The sequence below is a fragment of the Mobula birostris genome, chromosome 17, assembly GCF_030028105.1.
Source record: "Mobula birostris isolate sMobBir1 chromosome 17, sMobBir1.hap1, whole genome shotgun sequence".
Classification (NCBI taxonomy): Eukaryota; Metazoa; Chordata; class Chondrichthyes; order Myliobatiformes; family Myliobatidae; genus Mobula; species Mobula birostris.
Genome location: NC_092386.1, coordinates 12,198,358 through 12,224,028, shown reverse-complemented (window position 1 = coordinate 12,224,028; position 25,671 = coordinate 12,198,358). Strand labels below are relative to the sequence as shown.

The 25,671-nt window shown below is 41.0% G+C and overlaps 1 protein-coding gene across 2 annotated transcripts in view; it reads left to right on the top strand.

Moving 5' to 3' along the window:
* xrcc4 (X-ray repair complementing defective repair in Chinese hamster cells 4) overlaps positions 1 to 25,671 on the top strand; it is a 415,957-nt gene that overhangs the window by 261,602 nt on the left and 128,684 nt on the right. Inside the window, exon 7 of one of the 2 annotated variants that reach the window (XM_072281272.1) lies at positions 21,607 to 21,648. The exons of the other annotated variant lie outside the window; for it this stretch is intronic. Coding sequence (XP_072137373.1) covers positions 21,607 to 21,648 — 42 coding nt within the window. The remainder of the gene's footprint in view (positions 1 to 21,606; positions 21,649 to 25,671) is intronic. 2 annotated transcript variants of the gene reach the window in all.

Sequence of the window (25,671 nt, the reverse complement as noted above, 5' to 3'; positions counted from 1 at the left end):
CTATAGGCCAGTTACTCACTGGGAAAGTGCTGGAATCCATTGTTCAGAAGGTTATTGAAGGACATAAAAAATACATAAAGCATTCAAATAGAGTAGATATAGTTTTCTGGAAGGAAAAACATACTTCACAAATGCACTAACGTCTTTGTAGATGTATTAACGTGGGAGATAAAAAGGCGCCAGTAGGCTGGTGGACTTGTATTTGTAGAAAATATTTATAAGGTACAACATGAAAGGTTTCTGCAGAAGGAAATGCACAGGGTTGGGTGTGATATGTTGACAATGGTGAGGGAATTAGTTAACAAACCAACAACTCCTGTGGTCAAGAACCTAGATAATCCCAGCGCCCCCCCACGTCAGCGAATCGTGGGGTTGGAGGTTGACGTGAGTCTGGAGTTTGAAGCCCGGACATCAAAGTCCCATGATTGGTGAGTCCTGGAGTCGACAACCAGAGGTTAGCAAAGTCCAGGATTCAGAGACCAAATTCAACAAGTGTGGAAGTTGAAGCCTGAAGATCAGGGTTTGCAGGCCTGCCCGTGTGTATGTGTGTGAGCGGGTGGGAAACACTTAGCAGCCAACACATCCTTAGTTTGTGTTATTTGATAACTCAAACAATGCATTTCACTATGTGCTTGATGTACATGTGATAAATAAATCTGAATATGAAATGGTAATTTATTGGATGGCAATCAGTCATCCAATGCTTGGCTTATCCCTGTGTCTATTTCTTGGGTTCTTATAACCAAACTCATTACTAGGCTTGTTCATAGCAAGAGATCACCAGTTGCACAGAGAAAACTATTCAGGGATATTTTAATGTTTAACATCTGCACTGACTAGTGGAATCTATGGACAATAACCAATTAAAACGTTGGAGCATTTGGGAAAAAATAGAGAATTTCAAATGCATTCAGCATGACTGGTGAGACGTTTGTTAAAGAGATACTTCTTTCTTCTCCAAAATCAAGTTGCTAGAAGTCTGAAATACAAACAGAAAATACTAAAAACACTGACCAGGTCTGGACAGGATCAGTGGAGAGAGAAACAGCTGACATTTCTGCTTTGGGCTCTTCACCAAAACTGGGCGAGAGAGTAAAACATAAACGCAAGAGGTTCTGCGGATACTGGAAATCTTGAGGTCAACGCATACAAAATTCTGGAGGAAATTCAGTAAGTCAGGCGGCATTAATGGGGAGGAATAAACAGTTGATGTTTCGGGCTGAGACCCTTCATCTGGACGTAATTAGGTCTGAACAGAACAGACACGACATTCTACAGATGCTGGAATTCTTGAGCAACACACACGCAAAATGCTGGAGGAATTCAGCAAGTCAGGAAGCATCATTGAGGGTGATATAACAGTCAATGTTTCAGGACAAGATCCTTGTCAAAGAGAAAAATGATTTAATTTCAGTAAATGCAGGTGTTGCCTGACAATGTTTCCAACATTTCTCTTTTTTGGGTTCACTTCTTACTTTTTTTTCTTCATGGAGGAATCCAGGACAAATCTGAAAATAAAGGACAGATGGACACTAAGGAAAAATGTTACAAAATGCTTCTTTGCATAAAATTCCGGTTTAAGATGGCACTGGTGAAGCAGTGACTTCTTGTTGTTAGCAAACAAAACTACTAAGTATTTTATTAACCACACTTTTTCTGGTAAACAATCTCAAATTTTTTTCTGCACATTGGGTTTTTGACCGTCTTCTATTTTTAATCGGTTCTATTGGATTTCTTTGTTTTGTGGCTGCCTATAAGGAGGCAAAACTCAAGGTTGTATAGAGTATAAATACTTTGATAATAAATGTACTTTGAACTTTGAAAATTTGCAAAAATGAGGGGTGTTCTCACACACAGAGCAGTCAATAATAGTTCAGTGAGTAATCTTAAAACTAGGATCAGTGGAGTAGTTTCAGCAAAGTCTGTTCTGTAATATTGAAACTAGAGTAAATGTATGGAATTAGGGCATAGATCAGCTTTTGTATCATTGAAACGCTGAACAGATTCATAGGGCTAATGGCCTTCTCCTTGTACTGTGAATTTAAATCTGAAAATTACTGACTGGTGGTTCCCTAAAGTTAAACTGATGAAGGGTAACCTGCCTCAACCACTTCCTCTGGCAGCTCGTTGCAATTACCACCCTCTGTGTGATAAAGTAGCCCCTTGGATCCCTTATAAATCTCCCCCTATACCTATGACCCCTCATTTTTGGCCCCCACTCTGGGGAAAAGTGTGAAACCATTCTCCTTAACTATGCCTCTCCTAATTTGCAACATTTCATAATGTTATCCCTCATTCTCCAATGTTCCTTGGAATTGAGATCTAACCTGGCCAACCTTTCCCTCTCTTGTAACTCGTGTCCTCTATTCCTGGCAACATCCTCATAAATCCTTTCTGCGCTCTTTCCAATATCATGGTGACCAGAACTTTGCAGAGTAGTTCACAACGACTTGTACAACTGCAGCATAAAGTCCCAACTCCTGTACTCAGTGTCCTTACTGATCAGAATCTCTGGGAATTTAGCAGGAACAGACAGATTACCTACAACATTTTGAAGACATTCTCAACTGTGACAATGTCCGAAGTTTATATACCACAACAGAATTAATTAATGTGGTATATGAATATGGAAATAATTAATTACTTGCTGAACATATAAATGCAGCTTAAAAATTATACATTTAGAGTCATAGAACACTGCAACACAGAAACATGTCTTTTGGCCCATCTAGACTGTGCCAAATTATCCCATTGACCTGCACCCGGACCATACCCCTCCCTTCCATGTACCTATCCAAATTTCTCTTAAATGGTGAAATTGAACCCACATCCATCACTTCCTCTGGTAGCCCGTTCCTAAACCTCACAGTGCTCTGAGTGAATAACTTTCCCCCCTTATACCCCTTAAACATTTATTTAGCTAAATATAAACTGAATCTTTTTCCAGTTATCAAGTACAATGTAACATTATGAACTTAGCAATCTACTACCATCAGGGAGGTGGTACAGGAACCTGAAAATACATATTTAACATTTTAGGAACAACTTCTTCCCGTCGACCATCAGATTTTTAAACAGACAATGATCCCAGAAACACTACCTCAACATGTTGCTTACTCTTTGCACTACTAATTTCTTTTCTTTGTATTTATTCTAATTTATAGTATCTTTTATGCATTGCACTGTACTGCTGCTGCAAAACAACAAATTTCACCACATAATATCAGTGATAATAAACCCGATGCTGATTCTAAATTTCGCAGATACTCATACCATCTGTAAATAACCCGTGCCATACCCTTGAAGTTCAAAGTACATTTATTATCAAAGTACGTATAAGTTATGCAACCTTGAGATTCATCTGTGTACAGGCTGCCACAAACCCGAAAGTACCCAAATGAAAAGACCGACGCAGAGAGAGAAAAAAACAAATCATGTAAACAATAAAAACAAGCGATAACATTCAGAGTGAAAGTGGGTCCATTGACACGAAGCCCAGAGCAGCAGAGTAGACCCATAGTCTCATCCTCAGTTCATCACACAATGGGGCAAATCATCGCGGAACTTGCAGACATGAAGCACGGAGTAGCCCACAGCCTCAGCGCTGAGGAGAGTGGAATAAATGTCATGGAGCAGCAAGTAGAACTGACCTTATCCTTGTCTCTGGTCCCAACACCCTGCCTTTTCAGTCCACCTAGCCCGGCATTTAAAGTGTCCAAACAACAGATCACCTCTGCACTAGGACCTGGGGCCCGCTAAGGGTCTGGACTCCACCACCATGTTCTGGCCCATACCTGACCTTTCCAAATTGGCCCAGTGCTTAGATCGATCCAACCTCACTCCCGGTTTAGGTAGATGGGCTGCAAAAGTCCTCCACTCCGACACTTCTTTACTCCAACTCTAAATCAGACACCAACTCCTTCTCAAATGTGCCTCAACCTCGCTCTGACCACTTCCTCTCAACCATGTCTTGACCTCGTTGTGACTTTGTGTCGCACCTGCACACCCTAACCCTTGAACCCTGGGGTCAGCTTCGCCTCTTTATTGTATGCAGTAATAGTTTACCACAATTTTCCACAGAAATGTGTTATTAATAAAGTATTTGGTTGTATTTCTTGCTTTATGAACCACCAGTAAGCTGTCACCCATCTTCACCAGTGCAGTTGTAAATGTTCATTTGTAACAAGTTGCTTCTCTTTAACCATTCTGTTGTTGAACTAACCTGTACAACACTAATGAGTACTGTTAAGCAACACTGTGACTACTTTGACTAGTTTGCACTGAAATGGACATTTTTGTTCTCATTGTGTTCTTTCTTGTAATTGTCTATAATTTATGTTTTTCTTGTGAGTGCTGCTTATATAGTGCCTGTGATGCTGCTGCAAATAAAACATTTCACTCATGCACAGGAGCATGAACCAAGCTAAAGTGTGGAAGGTGCAGCTTTTAGACTGACAACACATCAAGTATACAACTTGTGAAATCTCAACAATGTCAGATTAAAATGACCCATACGAAATCTCCACAAGTTCTCACGGGGAACCTCATCCATTCTCCACAGTGCAAATAAACTTACTCGAGTTTTCTGCATCTGTGGTTCTTCTGGAAGTAGCCATTCTCCTTGGGGACCCAGGATATGTGAAGCTGTTGCTGGAAAGTGTCACTGAGGTGAAAGATCAGCCATGACCTTATTGAATGATGGAGCAGACAGGGGAGACCTCAACCTCCCCTTCATTTCTCATGTTCTCCTGCTCTTTGCACTTATTGCAGTGTAGCCTCTGTTCTGTGTTCTCTTCTGGGATCTTTCTGTCAGAAATGTCTCCACCTCTTCCACGTTCGGGAAACATTGCTGCAATCATTCCTCATCTATAGCTCACTAATGTATTGGCCATGGCTTCCACCTGTCATACTATGATGATTAGAGAACCCAGCTTTGTTTCCGTTGCACTTGGTCCTCAGCAGTGTATTCCAAAACTAGTTCACAGTATAACAGCTGTATATTCTTCTCTGTGTTCTTCTCTAAGTAAAGCAAGCAGTACTGAGTGACTGATATACAATCACTGTCCAGGGCCACAGGACTTTTGTTTTTTTTTGCAAAGCTCAGCTTTCTAACATAACAGCTGAAACTTCTAGAGAGCAAAGAATTGTTTCTGAGTAAGTTAAACTTCCAATCAGTATTTTTTGTTCAGCTTCTTGTCGTAAATGGGAGCCAGTCTTCTGTTCCTAATGTAAAAGGCAAGCAATAATCAGTCTGAGGTTAAAAGGATATCATTGCAAACTAACACATAGGATGCTAACTCACGGCACCTGGGCTTTTTTCTCAGGAGATGCAGTGTAAGACAGTAGGGTTATGTTAACTGGCCTGTTTCAAATCCAACAACACTGGCTAAGTTACTTGGTTCAAGGAAGCTTGCAGATCAGTTTGATACTATTACTGAGCACATCAAATAACTGATCTGTTAATAGTTGGAGGACTTTTGTGCTCAGAGGGTTACCTCTCACAGCATTAATTGTAGGTATCTGTGAACTCTGTCCCCAGAAGGTTTTAGACCATTTGTGCCAAATGTATCTGAAAAAATATCTCCTGTGTGAAGTCACTCAAGTGGCAGAAAAATAGTATAAATGTAAGAGGTCAGTCCAGTTTGTTAGGAGTAGTCATGGAACAGCAAGAGGAATGATGGAAAGACAGGGTGACTAGAATCCACTCCTCTGCCTTTGATTTCTGTGATTGACAATTTGCTCGTTTTGCAACTCGTTGATGTTTTTTAGTAAGGGAACTGTTTGTAATTTGGAAATCTTTTATAAGATAGAAATCCTCTGTGCGTTTTAAATGGGGTTAAAGAACTTTTGTCTGGATTTAAATGTGTATCACTGAAATAAATAAGCTGTGTTTAAACTGCTTTGTTAGCTGCAAGTATCCCCTCCTTGGTAGGAATGGGGGGACTCACCACTCAAACAGTGGATATTGGTAGGTAAACTTGCCATCGAAGATAAACAAGGAAATGAGCTAGCCTTTGAAGAGTGGGTGGCTACAGTCTAACCTTCCTTTAGAGAGGATAGCTATCTATATCAGATAAGCCTTAAGCTCTTTGCTTGAGCATAGAACTTTGTGGTCAGCAAACCCAATACCGTCACAAGAGTACCATGCCAAGCATACTTTGTTGATGGTTAATAACAATTAATTAATGACTGTAGTTGATTCGTCAATGTAACCAAAGCCCATGGTGCAGGTAGACAGCAATGTCGCGTAGTGGTTCATGTCACGCTTTACAGCACACCAGTGAGCAGCAGATTGGCGTTCAGTTCCTGCTGCTGTCTGGAAGGAGTTTGTATGTTCTTCCCATTACCACCTGGGTTTTCTCCATGTGCTCTGTTTCACCAGATGTTGCCTGGACTGGAGGACTTTAGTGATCAGGTGTGGCTGAATAGGCTAGGCTTGTTTTTCCTGAAGGGAAAGGTGATTTGATGGAGGTATAAAAGATTATGAGAGGCATGGATAGCGTAGGCTCAGAAACCTTTTGCTATGTAGGAGTGTTAAAAACAAGAGGGCATAAGAAAACATTAGGGTAGCTAACTCGCCTAATTTGGTGGCACAGTAGCTGAGCAGCCATCGACTCTGATGCTATCTATAGGGAGTTTGTACATTCTCCCCATGACCGTGTGAGTTGCCTCCGGGTGCTCCAGTTTCCTCCCACATTCCAAAGAGTATGGGATTGGTAGGTTAATTGGTCATTGGGTGCAACGGGTGGTGCAGGCTTGTTGGGCCGGAAGAGCTTGCTACCGTGCTGTATCTCGAAAGAAAAACTCAAGATTTAGTCAAGGAAGTTGATTTAGGAAGTATCTTAAAGGTGGAAAGAGAGGCAACAAAGGTGGAGGGCTATCAGGAGAGAATTTCCATGTTTTAGAATCTTGGCAACTAAAATTATGTACTGGTGCTGGAGCCGTTACAGTCGATTTGTACACCGGAGAAGGTGAAGTGAAGGAAGCTGAGGACAGAGGACAGAGGTAGAAGACAAATGAAAAGAGAGTAAAAATTGGAAGAGGAAAATGAAAGTTTTTTTGTGTCTACTGTTAGCCAAAGTGCACATTGGATTACTCTTTGCTGATTACGTCTGTTATGCCTTTTTCTTCAAAGAGCCTCCTAAGCAGAAAATTGTATGAAATACGCTGGATATAAGTAGAGGGACAATAAACAGCTTAAATCTACCAGTTCTGAAAAAGTTTTAAATGAAAATGATTCCAAATGCTATGACCATTGTACTAACCAGTACCACAAAAACACCTATCTTACCATTCATCAGAATAATTAGATATTGTTCAAAGCAAGTTGTGAGCCAATGCAAGACTTAATTGTGAAGACAGCCCAAATATCTGAAGTCATTTCACTGAGAGACTGATTGATTACTCCAAATAATTAATCTCTCCTAGTCCCACTTGAAGGTAAAACAGATGTGAGGCCCGTTTCTGATGAGGCGCAAACAAGTTATACATCAGAATTTTAGGCTTCCATATCACAAGGTACAAGAGATCCAGGAAATGACACACACGTACAGTAATGCACTTTACAAATTTGCAATTGCCTCATCATGAAATGCCCAGATACTGGAAATAATCAACAATCCTAAACTCCAGCAGATTTACCCAGTTTTAACATAATGAAGTTGGAAGAAAATATGTCCATAAGTCACTAATTTGTGATGTATAGTAACAACATTTCTTAATATAAATAAGTTCAAATATTTTAAGCAGCCTGACATGAAATGGACTGTTGTCAGTGCCATTCAATCCTACAAATAAATGGCACAATATGATCACAGTGAAACAAGTCATCAAAATAGAATTTATTTCTAAATAGAATGGACAGAAAATATCACTAAGCTGTTCTTATTTCTTTCTAATCAATCCAGATGAATATTCTGGAATGCCTCTACTTATTCTTAAAGAATTACAGAAGAAATGGTTAGGAAATAAGTGACAAAGGTTTCCTGAGTAGTAGAATGCAACACAACACATCTCCCAGCAACACACACAAGTTGCTGGAGGCACTCAGCAGACCAGGCTGCATCTATTGATGTCTCAGCCCAAAACATCCACTGCTTATTCATTGCCATAGATGCTCCCTGGCCTGCTGAGTTCCATCAGCATTTTGTGTGTGTTGCTTGGACTTACAGCATCTGCGGATTTTCTCTTGTTTGTGATTGGACAACATCTCCCAGGATCTCTGCAGGAGATCAACTAGCTTTTAGCTGTTATTGACATGAATGAAGGGAAAGATCTGGGAGAAAGTTGAAAAGAGATTTGTGAGAGTGGTAGGTGGCAAGGGAGGAGGCAGAAGCAGAAATGATGCCCAGTAACAGAAAAGACTAAAGTAAATGGTAGATACAGCCCAGTCCATCACAGGCAAGCCCTCCCACCACTGAACACATGTACAAGGAAGGCAGGGGGTGCTCTCTTCCTACTACTACCATTAGGCAAGAGATACAGAAGCCTTAGCTGCCATACCCACAGGTTCAGGGGCATGTATTACTTTGCAACCATCAGGCTTCTGAACCCGCATGGATCACTTCACTCAAAACTACTCTGAACTGTAAATGTCTGCAAGAAAATAAATGTCAGAGTAATAAATCATAACATGTACATACTTTGATAATAAATTTACTTGAAATTTATTTTGAAGTTTAAATCAAAGTTCAAAGTATATTTATTATCGAAGTATGTATACTATATACACCCTTGAGGTTCGTCTTCTTGCAGGTAGGCACAAAACAAAGAAACACAAAATAACCCATTAAAAAACCCCACACAACAAAAATCACACCCAATGTATGATTAAAAAAGAACAAATTGTGCAAACAATAAAAAAGTAGATAAATAACACACGAAGCATTAACTGCAGAGTCCTGAAAGTGAGTCCAGAGCTGCAAAGCCCATTCAGTGCTGAGGTGAGTGAAGTCTGTCCAGGAGCCCGACAGCTGTAAAGCAACAACTGCTCCCAAACCTGGCAATGTGAGACCCAAGACTCCTGCACCTTGCACCGATGGTATTATCAAGAAGAGAGGGACAGCAGTCAAATGCAGGCAGATGGTGCTGAATGCCTGTTCATTTTCTGCTCTTATCCTTGACTATTTTAATCTTGTCTCAGGTTTTAATCAGCACATGGAGCCAACCATGGGTTCATCTTCCTCTGTCAGGCTTCAACACGGCATCCACCCCCAGCGATGGCTGCCCTGGCTGTACCTGCATTTTCGAGAATCTAGTTCGCTGAATCACATAAGAGATCAGAAAAGCACCATATTACTTAGGCTGCAGATTGCAATGATCTTCTACAAGAGTGCCTCAAAAGTTCAAAAGTTCATTTATTATCAAAGTATACAACTCTAAAATTGTTCTTCTCCAGATAGCCACGAAACCAAGAAAGAAAAGAATGGCAACATATTCGTCAACCACCAAATCCCCTCTCCACTGCACAAAAAAATGAACAAAAATGGAACAGGAACATTGACTCCCCCAAATCCTCCTCTCCCGGCACAAAAGAAACGGGAAAGATCAGGCAAAAAAAAAGAATATAAAAAAACTATAAGACGAGAAAAAAGGTCCATAGTCCAAATCCATATCCATATTCAAAATTGCAGAAAACATTGGTATCATTCTCCACCACAGTGGTGGGCCACACAGGCTCCCCTCTCCAATAGCAGAGCAATCCCACCAGCAATCAAAAAGGCAGACAGCCAGTGCTCACCTTCCACATTATCCTTGATGTTTCGATCTCCCTTGTCACTTTAATTGGCAAAATGGAGTTGAAAATCGCCATAAACCTCACGCTCACTGCCTCCCAAAGCACTGGATCACCCAAACAAGCTCCAGACTGCAGATCACGGACTCCAACAGTTCCAGAAACACATTCAATATGAAACACAGAGGTAAAAGACATTAAAGGAGTGAAATCAATAGTTTGTGGAGTAGCCAGAGATGTCAACCATGGGAGCATTGAATGAATGCAGGCGCCATCTTAACCAATAAGCTGTCTATAAAATGTCACCGTTGATTGCTGCTGCCATCTGACCATCTTTGAACTTTGATAGCAATATTCCACAGATACATATTTTGACAGATGAATGAATAGATATAATATACAGGAATAACAGGATAGTGTTCATTGGTTCATGGACCATTCAGAAATCTGATGGTGGAGAAAAAGCTGTTCCTAAATCATTAATGTGGGTCTTTCCTTTACCTCCTCCCTGATGGTAGTAACAAGAAGAGGGGATGGTGGTAGGTTAGGGTACAATTGCAAAAAAAAAAACAGGTTTGATTTTGTACCTCGATATAAATAGAAATAGTTTTGTACATCTTAAAATGCATTTTCAGTTGTTTACATCATAACAGTTACTCGCAATTTAATGGTTCTGGGACCGTTTAATTTTGCGTTAAACTCATTTATTTTGCTGTGCAATTATACTTTAATACTTATAAATATATAAAGGATTTGTTTAGCAAAAGTTTAAAAGGAAATTTATGACTTGAAACTCTGTTGGATTATACTGGCTCACAGCCACTATTTCTGTTTGTCTCTGTGCAATCGAGATTGAGAACTTCAAGAGGGGAAATGAAGGAGAAATGTCATTTAAGATGGAAATTGGATTTTGGGCACAATTAAATCCAAAACTGAAACCATTCCCACTTGAAATTACACCACAAAGTGTACAATTAAAGGTATTGCTAGTCTTATTTATTGATCCGTTCACATGACTTGTGATGTTGTTAAACAGCAATAAACATGACATTCAGTAGGGGAGCAAATCAAACCCAAAGAATGAAAAGGTAACTGTAAGCAAGAATAAAGCTATGGAAGTAAAAAATAAATGAACACATCTTAGAATTCTGAAATAAAATCAGAAAATCTTCTAGTCTAGATGGCGCCAAGCTACAACCTGTTCAGGTTTTGGCTCAGACTTGGTTTGTAGTGATTGTTCTGGGGAAAGAGATGGGACTTAGGAGTTTGGTTAGGGTTTAGGGACAGGGGTTGGGGGGGGAGTTGGGTCAGATTACGGTTTAGAAACAGGGATGTGGCAGAGTTAGGGGTTTGGTTAGGATTTAGGGATAAGAGTGTGGGGTATTTTGGGGTTTGGTTCGAGCTTAGGGACAGGGGTTGGGGGAGTTGGATTGGATTACAGTTTTGGGTCATGTAGGATTTAATGATCGTAAGATATTTGACAAGACTCATTCAGAAAGTCAGGAGGCATGGGATCTGAGAAAAGTTGTCTGTGTTGATACAGAACTGGCTTGCCTACAAAAGGCAGAGGGTGGTGGTAGATGGAGTATATCCTGCCTGGAGTTTGGTGACCGGCTGTGTTCCGCAGCGATCTGTTCTGGGACCCCCTGCTGTTTTTAGATTTCATAAATAAATTGAATGAGGAAGTGGAAGGGTGGTTTAGTAAGTCTACAGATGGCACAATGGTTAGTACAGTTGTCAATAATGTAGAGGGCTACCATAGGTTGCAACTGGATGTTGACAGTTTGCAGAGCTGGACTGAGATATGGCAGATGGACTTTAACCCAAAAAAGTGCAATGTGATTCACCTTGGAAGATCAGTTTTGAAGGCAGAATACAGGGTTAATGGCAGGATTCTTAGCAGCGTGAAGGAACAGAAGGACCTTGGGGTCCACGTCCATAGATCCCTCAAAGTTGCCACGCAAGCTGATAGAGTTGCTCAGAAGTTGTATGGTGTGTTGGCCTTCATTAGTCAGGGGATTGAGTTCAAAAGTCACAAGGTAATGTTGCAGCTCTATGAAACTCTGGTTAGACTACCCTTGGAGTATTGTGTTCAGTTCTGGTTGCCTCAATATAGGAAGGATGTGGAAGCTTTAGTCATAGTTATAGTCATACTTTATTGATCCCGGGGGAAATTGGTTTTCGTTACAGTTGCACCATAAATTGCACCAGTTGCAGAAAAGGGTGCAGAAGAAATTTACCAGAATGCTGCCTGGATTAGAGTGCATGTCTTATAAGGATAGGTTGAGTTAGCTCAGGCTTTTCTCTTTGGAGCGAAGGAGGGTGAGAGGTGACTTGACAGAGGTGTACAAGGTGATAAGAGGCACAGCCAGTGGCCTTTCGCCAGGATGCAATTGGCTAATACAAGGGGACATAATTTTAAAGTGTTGGAGAAAAGTATAGTGGGGATGTCAGAGGTAGATTTTTTTTACACAGCGAGTGGTGGATGCCTGGAATGCTCCACCAGGGCTGGTGATAGAGGCAGATACATTAAGGATATTTAGGAGACTCTTAGGTAGGCACAGAAATAAAAGAAAAATGGCAGAGTGTAAGGTGGAAAAGATAGATTGATCTTGGAGTAGTTTATAAGGTTGGCACATCATGGGCTGAAGTCTGTAGTGTTCTATGTTCTATGTGAACTTGTGGAGCCACTTCCCTCACTGGCACACCCTCGTGGCTGAGAGTGGCTAGCTTCTACTCCTTCCAAGGCGGCAGGATATAAGACCTAAGTGGGATAACACAGGAGCACGACATGAATATGCCATTGTGTCCACCTCTCCTGGCTCATTACAGAGATGTAATAAGCTTGAGTTGTGAGCAGCCATGCAAGTATAATTCTGCAGGTAGACAATTGCTGTTTTGTCACCACCATCTACCCAAAAATGTAAAACAGGAGAAACTGTGGAACTATTTGAAATGAATATAAAAGGGAATTGTTGGCAAATAATTGGTCGATCGATAAAAGGTTAATTAACATGCCAACTTCATTCTTTATTTTTTGGATTCTCTTGTGTCCTTGCCTATAGATGCAAAGATAATAAGATGGAAATTAAAAATGAAAGGAAGGAAACAGTAATTTATAATGAAACAATGGAGAATCAAATTGGAAGATTTGGGCTTGACTGAGTTGGATTTGGATTTGACAGAAAGCTTATTATCATATTTACCATCTGAGGATTCTTGATATTCTTGGACAAACTTTCACTCAAATGGTACTTTTGATGGACCTGTGGCCCAGATTTAATATTGGAGCTTCTTTGTTAAAATATGTGCACCTGCAGACCATGTAAGAGCTCTTGTTCTCAGGCAGCAACAGCTGAATAACCTGCACTGTCTGCACTTTCAAATCAGCAGTTCTAATAAACAATTGGTTACTAATGAACCCTCAGAGAAAATATTTTGAAAATTCAAGATCCCTTGTAATACAGTAGTAGGAATTTTACTTTCTGTATAGTAAGGAAGGCAAATGCAATGTTAGCATTCATTTTGAAAGCACGATGTCAATGTAAGTGCAATGATGTAATGCTAAGGCTTTATAAGGCAATGGTCAGATAACGTTTAGAATATTGTGAGCAGTTTTGGATCCCATAAGAAAGAATGTACTGGCACTGGAGAGGGTCCAGAGGCAGTTCATGAGAATGATCCCCAAGAATGAAAGGGTTAACATGTGAGGAGTGTTCAATGGCTTTGGACCTGTACTTGCTGTAGTTTAGAAGAATGAAGGGGATCTCATTGAAAGCTACCAAATATTGAATGCTGTGCCTAGAGTGGACATGAAGAGGATGTTTCCTATAGTGAGGGAGTGAGTCTGGGACCAGAGGCAGAGACTCAGAATAGGACAGAGATGAGGAGGAATTTATTTAGACAGAGGGTAGCAAATCAGTGGAACTCATTGCCACAGACAGCTGTTCAGGCAAAATCATTGTGTATAGTTAACCAACAGTAGATAGGTTCTTGATTGGTGGAAACCCATGCAGTCACGGGGAGAACGTACAAACTCCTTACAGACAACAGCAGGAACCAAACCCCTTTCGGCAGTGTCCGTTATTAAGGACTTCCAGCACCCAGGGCATGCCCTTTTCTCACTGTTACCATCAGGTAGGAGGTACAGAAGCCTGAGGGCACACACTCAGCAATTCAGGAACAGCTTCTTCCTCTCTGCCATCTGATTCCTAAATGGACATTGAATCTTTGGACACTACCTCACTTTTTTAAAATATACAGTATTTTTTTTTTGCACAATTTTTAATCTATTCAATATATGTAATTGATTTACTTGTTTATCTATTATTATTATTTTTTAATTTTTTTCTCTCTCTGCTAGATTATGTATTGCATTGAACTGCTGCTGCTAAGTTGACAAATTTCACGTCACATGCCGGTGATAATAAACCTGATTCTGATTCTGATTTGTACGTTGGAGCTGTAAGGCAATGCGCTAACTGCTAATCTTCCATACTCCCCCGATAGAATAGCTTCTATTTTGAAATATGATGAAACATAGAACAGTGAAACACAAAGAACAGGCCCTTCAGCCCATTATGTTGTGCCAAGTAAATTAAATTAGTAATCAAATGCCCAATTTAACTCACCCCTTCTGCCTACACCATATCCATATCTCTCCATTTCCTGCCGAATCATGTACCTGTCTAAGAGCCTCTTTAATGCCCCTATGATATCTGCCCCCATTACCAACCAAGGTAGTGCATTCCAGGTACCCACCGCAATGTGTATAACACATGTCCCCACATCTCTTTTGATTGTATAGTTACAATATTTTTTCTGTTTCATATAAAACTACTAGCCATCTGCCACTCTCAAACATGTACCATCTTTGGGTTGGCATCAAATGAACATTTGCTTGTTTTGTGTCACTTATTGATCTGATCAATTAGAGTACCAATCACCAAACATCCATCCACGTGATCCCATTCTTCCTCTAGACTCTGTGGGAATTTACCCCACCACTGCCCTATGCGCACACATCACAATTTTCTTACATTGATGCACTGTAACAACAACATCAGCAAGACCAAGGAACCGATTGTGGATTCAGGAAGGGGAAGTCAGAAGAATACACACCAGAGGGGTCAGTGGTGGAAAGAGTGGAGAAAAACTTCAAGTTCCTGGGTGTCAGCATCTCCTGGACCCAACACATTGGAGTAATCACAAAGAAGGCACAATAACAGCTATAATTCATTAGGAGTTTGAGGAGCTTTGATATGCCACTAAGCACTCAGATGTGTGGTGGAAAGCATGCTGATGGATTGCATTATTGTCTGGTATAGGAGGCTCCAATATGCAGAATCAAAAGACGCTGCAGAGGGATGTTGACTTTGCCAGCTCTACCATGGACACTAGCCTCCCAACCAGCAAGAACATTTTGAAAAGGTGATGCCTCAAAAAGACAGCATCCATCATTAAGACCTCACAATACAGGACATGCCCTCATCTCATCGCCACCGTCGGGGAAGAGGTATAGGAGCATGAAGACCCGCACTCAACATTGTAGGGACTGCTTCTTCCCCTGTCATTGGATTTCTGAACAGTCTATGAACCGATGAACACTACCTCACTATTTTTATCTCTTTTTGTACTTACTTATTTTTTATATCCCTTATTATAACTCATTGTAAATTTTATCCATTGCACTGTACTGATGCCACAAAATATTAAATTTCATGACATATGTCAGTGCTAATAAACCCAATTCTGATTCTGTTTCTGACAACCAAGCCTTGGGCCAACAGTTATTACTTTTTATATGATGGAAACCTCCTCTTCAATAATAACAACATCCGTCACTAGCTCCAGTTTACTGGTAGAGCTTTCAACCACTTGAGGACAATTGTAATAGAAGACGGAGAACTTGGATCTGACACTAAGCTAATAGCCTGTCACGTAACAATGACTTCTGCTCAGCTGTTTGAGCTGAAGATGTGGATAACTTACAGCAGGCATCTCAAAGCACAGATAATTTATCATTCTTGCTGTCTCTGCAAAATCTTCCAGATCCATGCCCATAAACCAACATCAGTATCCTGTCTCAGGACAACCATGTCCCAGCAACAAGCTTCTAATTATACTCATGACAGGACATATTCTGCCTCACAACAAAAGTGTCCAAAAAACACTGAGCACTGTCGCTGCCAGCATTTCCCACTATATCCTCGAAGCCGCCCTGCAAAAATTGTAATATCCTCATGGATTTATTAGAATCCCACAGCCAGTTAAACTGACAAAGAGCATCCAAGGATGCTTCTTGCGATAAAACCAATTAAAAACCAAGCAAAAAGTCAAAGTAATTTATTACCAAAGCATGTAAATGACACCATATGCTAACTTGAGATTTGTTATTTATTTATTTAGAGATAGCACAGAATAGGCCTTTCCAGCCCTCCGAGCTACGCCGGCCTGCAGCCAGACAACCCCTGATATAACCTTAACCTAATCATGGGACAATTTACCAATTGACCTACTAACCAGTAGGTCTTTGAACTGTGGGAGGAAACTGGACAATCTGGATAAGACCCACTCATTCTATGGGGAGGACAAACAGACTCCTTACAGGGGATTCCAGGACTGAAGTCCAAACTCTGACACCTCAAGCTATAAGAGCGTCACACTAACTGCTCTGCTACCGTGGCATGTTGCAGACACTTATAGGAAAATAAAGAAATGCAGTTGAATTCATGAAAAATTATGCATAAACAAAGACTGACAAACAACCAGTGTGCAAAAGAAGACCCTTCATTCAGTTTGTGCTGCTCTCGATTTCCAGCCTCTGCAGAAGCTCTTGAGTCCAATCACTCAGTAATGGTGTGCGATGTGTACCGACAAAAATTTATCAATATACTACTGTTCTAGATCCATGCCATGCCCTATTATCGCTACTACAATTGAGCAGGAGGTACAGAAATGTGAGATCCCACACCACCAGGTTCAGGAACAGTTATTACCCTATGGCCATTAGGCTCCTGAACCTGCACGGATAATTTCACTCACCAGTATTCTGAACTGATTCCACAACATACAGAGTCACTTCCTTTACAACTCATAATCTCAGTATTTATTTTTATTTGCACAGTATGTCTTATTTTGCATATTGATTGTTTCATAGTCTTTGTTCATGTATTATTTTTCATAAATTTCTATTGTATTTTTTTCCTATAAATGCCTGCAAGAAATTGAATCTCAAGGTAGTATATGGTGACATATAATGTACATACTTTGATAGTAATTGTAGAACTAGGCAATATTTGAGTAATATGGTAAATATATTGTTTGATAAAGCATTCTTTGTTTACACAATTCATTACGGGTAATATGTAAAAGTAATTGAATGACATACGTCATTACGCCACCATATCATAAGTGCACGCCTCACTGAAGTAAAACGAAACTAAGGGTAGACACATTCTTCCTTGCTCTGTGTTTTTCTTTCAATTAGTTTTATGTTTTGAAGTTACAAAACATAACACAGGTGAGGGGAATGAAAAGGATGAGGGAGGAACCAAAATGGGGACTGGAAAAAGAAAGATGTCTACATAATCGTAGTGTTAATGTTTCATTCTTTCATCAGTTTCAAGATGATTATGAAAAAGGATAGGTCTGGCCGTCGGGTTGAGATTCTCAATTGGAGAAAGGCCAATTTTAATGGCAGCTGAAACCATCTGGCAAGTGTGGATTGTGAAGCATATCATGAAATGCATCATTTAGCATCCATAACCAGCACAGTCGGCAGATGTGCTGGGGGCAGCCTGAAAGTGTCGCCATGCTTCCGATGCCAATATAATATTTAGGGTGGCTCAATAGCATAGTGGTTAGTTAGCACGACACTTGAAAGTACCAGTGACACCAGTTCCATTTCCATGCTGCCTGTAAGGAGCTTGTGCCTTTTCCCCTGTGACTGTGAGGGTTTCCCCCGGGTACTCGGGTTTCCCCCTACAGCACAAAGACGTACCAGTTGGTAGGTTAATTGGTCGTTGTAAATAGTCCTGTGATTAGGCTCGGATTAAATCAGGGGATTGCTGGGCGGTGTGGCTTGAAGGGCCGGAAGGGCCTATTCCATGTTGTATCTCATATATTATTATTGTATATATTATTATAATAATAATAATGTGCTCACAACTCACTAACCCTAATCCATATGTGTTTGGAATGTGGGAATTGAACCACGATTGCTTACGCTGCAAAGCATTACGCTAACCACGAGCTAAGCCCACATCCCTCTCCCCAAAGTCAATGACCTGTTGTTTTTTTTTTCAGTGGACATTGAGGTAGTCAGGCTAATATTTTTGTTTTAAATCATGTTCCCGTGATATATTTCAGAATTTCAGTATAATATATAGGTTGGTGTGTTTACAAAATGCTGCCCAAGCATTTAACATACTGGACAAAGGAAAGGAGGTGGGACTGGCGTGTTTCAACTCTTCTGGCAGCATAATTATTCATCAGCACTTAAAGGGGGAGTGAAAGGATTTTATGAAATGACTGACACTCTACTTTCTTGTACAGTGCTGTCAATACTTATGTTACTGAGAGCATTTCACATGCTAAATCGTTTGGCACAGACTAGATGGGCTGAAGGGCCTGTTTCTGTGCTGTACTTTTCTATGTTGCAACATTAATGCATCAACTGCTGATAAAGGTCCCAAGCTGGATAAGGCACCTGTCCAGATGGACTACATCCCAGTGTCCTGAGAAAGGTCGCTGAAGAGGTAATGGATGCTTTGATCAGGATCTTTCAAGAATCACTTGATTCTGGCATGGTCCCAGAGGACTGGAAGATTGCAAATAGCACTCTGGTCTTTAAGGAGGGAGGAAGACCAAAGAGGGGAAATTATGGGCCTGTTAGCCGAAACTCTATGGTTGGGAAAGTGTTGGAGTCTATTATTAAGAATGAGTTTTTGGGGTACTTGGAGACTAATGATAAATTAAGTCAAAGTCAGCATGGGTTCTGTAAAGGGAAATCTTGCCTGGCAAATCTGTTAGAGTACTTCGAGGAAGTAACAAATAGGGTGGACAAAGGAGAGGCAGTGTATGCAGTTTACTTAGATTTTCAGAAGGTGTTTGATAAGGTGCCTCACATGAGGCTACTTAACAAGATAAAATCCTAAGGCTTTACAGGAAAGATACTGGTATGGACAGAGGAATGGCTGACAGGCAGGATGCAGCAAGTAGGAATAAATGGGTTTTTTTCTGGTTGGCTGCCAGTGACTAGTGGTGTTCTTCAGGGGTCAATATTGGGACCACTCCTTTACACAAGTAAATTTATCAAAGTACATTTATGTCCCCATACACTACACTGAGATTCGTTTTCTTTTAGATAATCATAGTAGGACAAAGAAATACAATAGAATCAAATAAAAACTACACACAAAGACAGCCAAACAACCAACCTACAAAAGAAAACAAACTGTGCCAATACAAAAATAGATTCAAGATTCATGTACATTTAATATCAAAGAATGTATAAATTATACAACCTTGGGATTTGCTTGCACAGAGGTAGCCACAAAGCAAGAAACCCAAAGCGAGATAACCCAATTAAAGAAAAAGAATAAAAATAGAAGACCAACACTTGATGTGCAAGAGAAAGAAAAACGTATAAATAGTACAGACAATTGAAGCGAGCAACAACATTCCGAGCCAAAACTAACTCCTCAGATCCGAACCCTGGAGCAGCCCGGTGAAGGTCCAAAGTCTCACTTATCAGTTAATCATATTAGCGGACACAGAGCACAGCAGCCGGGACCGTCTTCATAGTTGGCACCATGGAGATGACCATCGCGAAGAACGAGCAAAATCTGCTCTCGTCCCGACCAACACCCTGTCTCTTTAGTCTATCTGGGCTGGCATTTAATTTGACCAAACAATGGAACAGCAAAAGGCTCTGGCGCCTTGGAGAGAGGAGTGACCACTGTGGGGAGTGAGTGAAGTTGACTCTCGCCGCTGATCTGAGCTGGAGTTTAAATTGTCTAAATAGCCTTGCACTAGGACCAAAGCACCGCTGCTGCAAAATGGCTCTGGGCTTAGACCGCGCTGCCTGGCAACTCACTCCATTCCCAGATTTTGTTGCCCAGCCCAATACTACTCTCAAGCTATTTAAATCAGCTCGGCAGCCAATCAAGCTATTTAAATCCAACCTCGCACCCGGGCCAGTTGTACAGGCACCGAATCTCCTCTGCCCGGGCCCCAACTTCTCCTTTCGGTGCCCAGAGCAATCCAATCTCGCTCCTGGGCCAGCTGTTCGGGCACCTAATCTCCTCTGCCCAGGACCTGACTTCTCCTTTTGGTGACCAGAGCAATCCAACCTCGCACCCGGGCCAGTTGTACAGGCACCAAATCTCTTCTGCCCGGAACACACACAAAATGCCGGAGGAACTCAGCAGACTAGGCAGCATCTATGGAAAAAAGTACAGTCGACGTTTCGGGCCGAAACCGTTCAGCAGGACCTGAAATGTCGACTATACTTTTTTCCATAGATACTGCCTGACCTGCTGAGTTCCTCCAGCATTTTGTGTGTGTTTTGCTTGAATTTCCAGCAATGAAGACACAGTCTTGACGGTGTGCTGGGAGCAGCCCAGAAGTGTCGTCATGCTTCTGGCACTAACAAATCATGCCCACAGGTTACTAGCTTTTACTAACCCATAAATCTCTAGAATGTGAGAGGAAACCTATACAGTCACGGAGAGAACGTACAAAATCCACGTGGACAGCAGTTGGAATTGAACCCTGATCGTTGGCACTGTAAAGCATTGTGCTAACCACTATGCTGGCATGTTGTGCTCTGCCAAGATGGTGGTTGTAAAGCTTGGAAAAGGAATAGGAGATCAAATGGCTGGAATCTAGAATGTGAAACTGATAGGAATAGCAGCATCTGATTCCTATAGACTTCATAAAGAAAAGTAGTCTGTCAGGTTTGTGCATTCACTTGCCAAAATAAATGTAGCAAACCAGTGCTTCAGAGCAGACCCTAGAGTTACTGACTCACTGCTAAAAAAAAGACCAATCACTATGTTCATCTCACATATCCCTGGACAGAACCAGCAGTGTGCAAGAATCCATAATAAGTAAAAGATGTGAAAATTAGACTGGGCCATTTAAAAAATTTATTCTGTCTGCAAAGAATACCTTTTGAATTTACTGATAAAATCTGACATTGTTTGTTCATTATTCAGGAGAATGATTAAATTAATTAAATATTGATCAGAGTTCCAGGTACAAATATGTAAATATTTGTACATCCCTTGTGGCCTGTAAAGCTATTTTACTGTGAGGATGGTAAATGCAAGCAGGCTTTTTACATTGATGTTGGGTGAGACTAGAACAAGAGGTCATAGGTGAAGGCTGAAAGGAGAAATATTTAATGGGAATGAGGGGGAATGTCTTCACTCAGAAGGTAGTGAGAGTGTAGAACAAGCTGCCAGTGGATGTAGTGCAGTGGTTCCCAACCACCGGGCCGCAAAGCATGTGCTACCGGGCCGCGAGGAAACAATATGAGTCAGCTGGACCTTTCCTCATTCCCTGTCACGCACTGTTGAACTCAAACACACCCCCCCCACCTCGTCGGCTGGTCCACAAGAATATTGCCAATATTAAATCGGTCCGCGGTGCGAAAAAAGGTTGGGGACCCCTGAGTGTAGTGGATGTGCGTTCAATTGTCACATTTAACAGGTTTGTGGATGAGTGGGGTTTAGGGAGCTATGGTCCAGGTGCAGGTCAATGGGGCTAGACAGAATAAGAGTTTGGCATAGACTAGATGGGCTGAAGGGTGTGTTTCTATGCCGTGGTACACTGAGACTGTCTGCCCTATTGTTATTTCTCCTTAGAAATAAAAGGAAGAATCATAGGACCAGCAGACTCAAACACAGGTACTTACCCAAAGCCATCAAGCTGATCAACATCTCCAACTACCACCACTTTATAATTTCCTGTCAGAGTCACCATGTCACCTTATTTACAGATGCTGCTGCATCACTGCGTCACTTTATGTGCATACAATCTGTACAATCTGTCTATAAATATATACATATATAAATAGATGCTGCCTGGCCTGCTGCGTTCACCAGCAACTTTTATGTGTGTTGCTTGAAATTCCAGCATCTGCAGATCCCTTCGTGTTTGCATTTTTAAAACCTAACTTAATGTATATAGGCCACACTCAAACAGTTGCTCATACATTGTGTTTATAGGGTTGATTTTATATTTATATTTATTATTTATGCTTATTGTTTATTATGCTGCAGTAGATTGGGAGTAATAATCATTTTGTTCTCCTTTCTACTTGTGTACTGGAGTGACAATAAACAATCCTGAATTTTGAATCAATCTTAAATCTTTAGATCTTTCTCCCAGACAGAGTTTTTTTAAAAAAATAATGGATTTCTCTACCAGTGTAAAGATCAGAGGTAATTCATGCTTTTGGATAACTAACTTGAGAGCCGTTTGGGTCCTTTCAAAAGGAAATGCCCTGGTGGCCAAGCAAAAGTCAGATTACAGCTCCCGTGTGACCCGTGATATCTTGTGGGTCACTGCAATCCTTGACAGAGAGGCCATGAATCTCCTGAGCTGTGGTGCTGAATCTATTTTTGTACCTATCCCTCAAGTGGATAATAGACATTAGGTCTCCGGATGGTATAGAGAAGTTAGTTTTGACACTGTGGCATCTTGCGTTTGAAAGGAGCTCAGTTAGAATGTAATCTCTTACAAGATAACTGCCACTAGCTAATTTAGGAAAGGATGCCTTTAACAAAGGATCTTTAGATTTTCCCCTGGTCACAGTGCAATTCAGGGTGGCATTTTCTTTTCTAGTCTGTAATCTCTTTCCTTTTGCTCCCCTAATATCTTCTTTTTATTGCTTTACAAACCTTGTCATCCATTGAAGTTAACACGGTTCCATAAATCTCATTGTTTGATCCTGAAATCAGACCCAGCATAACAAGGCAATGTTGATGTCTTTAAGGTTACAATAAGAGTGTTCACGAAGGAACTGGGTCTATATACAGGCTGCCTTGAGAAGCAATTTGTCTAGTCCCAGCTCTGTGTTAGTTTTAAACCACTCAAAGGTACAGATTAAGTTTACTTGATTCTTTCCAAAAAGTAGATTAAGCAAGATTTTTGTTTTTAAAAGGTCTGCTCAGGATTCTCTTTAATTTTACTTCAAAATTAAATTCATTTTAAAAATCAAACATAGAAGATAGAATAATACAGCTCTGGACAGGCCATTTGGCCTATAATGTTGAGTCGATATTAATGCCAATTTATACTAAAGTTCAAAGTTCGAAGCAAATTTATTATAAAATCTAATCTATTTCACACATGTACAGAACTTTGAACTTTGTACATATACAGTGCCTATAAAAGTATTCACCCCCCCCCCCCCCCCGGACGTTTTCATGTTTTATTGTTTTACAACATTGAATCACAATGGATTTAATTTGGCTTTTTTTGAACACTGATCAACAGAGAACAACTCTTCTATGTAAAAGTGAAAACAGATCTCTACAAAGTGATCTAAATTACTTACAAATATAAAACAAAAAAAATAATTGATTGCATAAGTATTCACCCCCCGCCCCTTTAATATGACACACCAAATCATCACTACTGCAGCCAATTGTTTTTAGAAGTCATATAATCAGTGAAATGGAGATCTGTGTGCAGTTAAAGTGTTTCAATTGATTGTAGTAAAAGTACACTTGTATTTGGAAGGTCCAACTGCTGGTGAGTCAGTATCCTGGCAAAAACTACACCATGAAGGAAAAAGAACACTCCAAGTAAATCCACAAAAAGGTTATTGAAAAACACAAGTCAGGAGATGGATACAAGAATATTTCCAACTTACTGAATATCTCTTGGAGTACAGTTAAGTCAATCATCAAGAAATGGAACGAATATGGCACAGCTGTAAACCTGCCTAGACCAGGCCGTCCTCAAAAACTGAGTGACCATGCAAGAAGGGGACTAGTGAGGGAGGCCACCAAGAGACCCATGACAACTCTGGAGGAGTTACAAGCTTCAGTGGCTGAGATGGGAGAGAGTGTGCATACAACAATTGTTGCCCGAGTGCTTCACCAGTCGCAGCTTTATGGAAGAGTGGCAAAGAGAAAGCCACTGTTGAAAAAAAACTCCTATGAAATCTTGGCCATGATGCCAAACACCACACATCATCAAAAACACACCATCCGTATTGTGCAGCACGGTGGTGGCTGCATCATGCTGTGGGGATGCTTCGCTGCAGCAGGCCCTAGAAAGCTTGTGAAGGTAGAAGGTAAAATGAATGCAGCAAAATACAGGGAAATCCTGGAGGAAAGCCTGATAAAGTCTGCAAGAGAACTGAGACTTGGAGGAAGATGTAATTTCCAGCAAGACAATGACCCCAAGCATAAAGCCAAAGCTACACAGCAATGGCTTTAAAACAACAAAGTTAATGTCTTGGAGCAGCCAGGTCAGAGTCCAGACCTCAAAACAATTGAGAATTTCTGGCTGGACTTGAAAAGGGCTGTTTACTCATGATCCCAATGCAATCTGGCAGAGCTTGAGCAGTTTTTAATAAGAATGGGGAAAAGTTGCAGTGTCCAGGTGTGCGAAGCTGATAGAGACCTATTCTGTTGATCAGTGTCAAAAAAGCCAAATTAAATTCACTGTGGTTCAAAGTTGTAAAACAATAAAACATGAAAACTTCCAAGTGGGATGAATGCATTTTATAGGCACTGTGTGGAACCAAATACTACCCTGACATTCATTTTCTTGCAGGCATTCACGGTTAGAACTACGAAATACAATGGAACTAATGAAAAGCTACACACAAACAAGAAGTGACAAGCAGCCAATGCGCCAAAGAAGACAAACTGAGTAAATCCAGAAAAAATAATACTGAGAACATGAGTTGTAATGTCTTTGAAAGTGAGGCCTTAAGTTGTGTCTAGTGATGAGCTCAGTGTTCAGTGAGTGAAGTTATCCACACTGGTTCTGGAGCCTGATGATTGTAAGGTAATAACTTTCCTTCAACCATCAGGCCCTTCCCCTGTGCTTCATCGATATCCCTCCATTCCCTTCATATTCGTGTGTCTCTCTAAAAGCCTCTTAAACTCCACCAAACTGCCTGATTCCACAACTACCCCTGGTAACCCATTCCAGGCATCTATTACTCTCTCTGTTAAAATAGACTTACCAAACTGAAAATTACTTGGTCAGTTTTAAAGTGTTATTAAGTATATGGGGCTCTGGAAATTAACCAATTTCCCCTGGGATCAATAAAGTATGACTATGACTACTACTATGGTTAGAGGTAGTACCTTTGATGTCTCCCTACCAGACAGGGTGGACGGGCATCACTGGTCCTCATCCATCTCCTAAATCTCTCACGTGTTGGCTCCAAGTGCCATACCCCGGTAAACCGCTTCAGCTGGCGGGCTAAACCACATGAGGGGGTGGTGTAAACACAGCACCACTCGGCGAATGGCTTCCATGATGAAGTCACTGGCCAGGGCTGAAATGTTCTCAGATGAACTATAACGGCCACGTGTTCACAACCAAGGTGAGCCACCTAGTTGGAGGAAATTAGCTGTGGTCAACCTGGAGAGGGATGGGCTCCGCCAGGTTTCAGATGCCCAAGACACGCCGCATGATGAGCACACCAAACTGGTGCAAAGCTTGTCATGACAGCGCCCCGACGACTCCACCGGGAGTTAATGGCGCAAGAAGAAGAAGAAGAAGTAGAAGTATCATATTGTAGTGTTGTATTAGAGCAAGAGTTCCCAACCTTTTTTATACCATGGACCCCAGGTTGGGAACTGCTGTATTAGGGTAAAAAAAAACCTTCCCTTTCTCCCCATTATCTATGTATCAGTAAGTCAAAAGAACTGATTGAGGACTTCAGGAAGGATAAGACG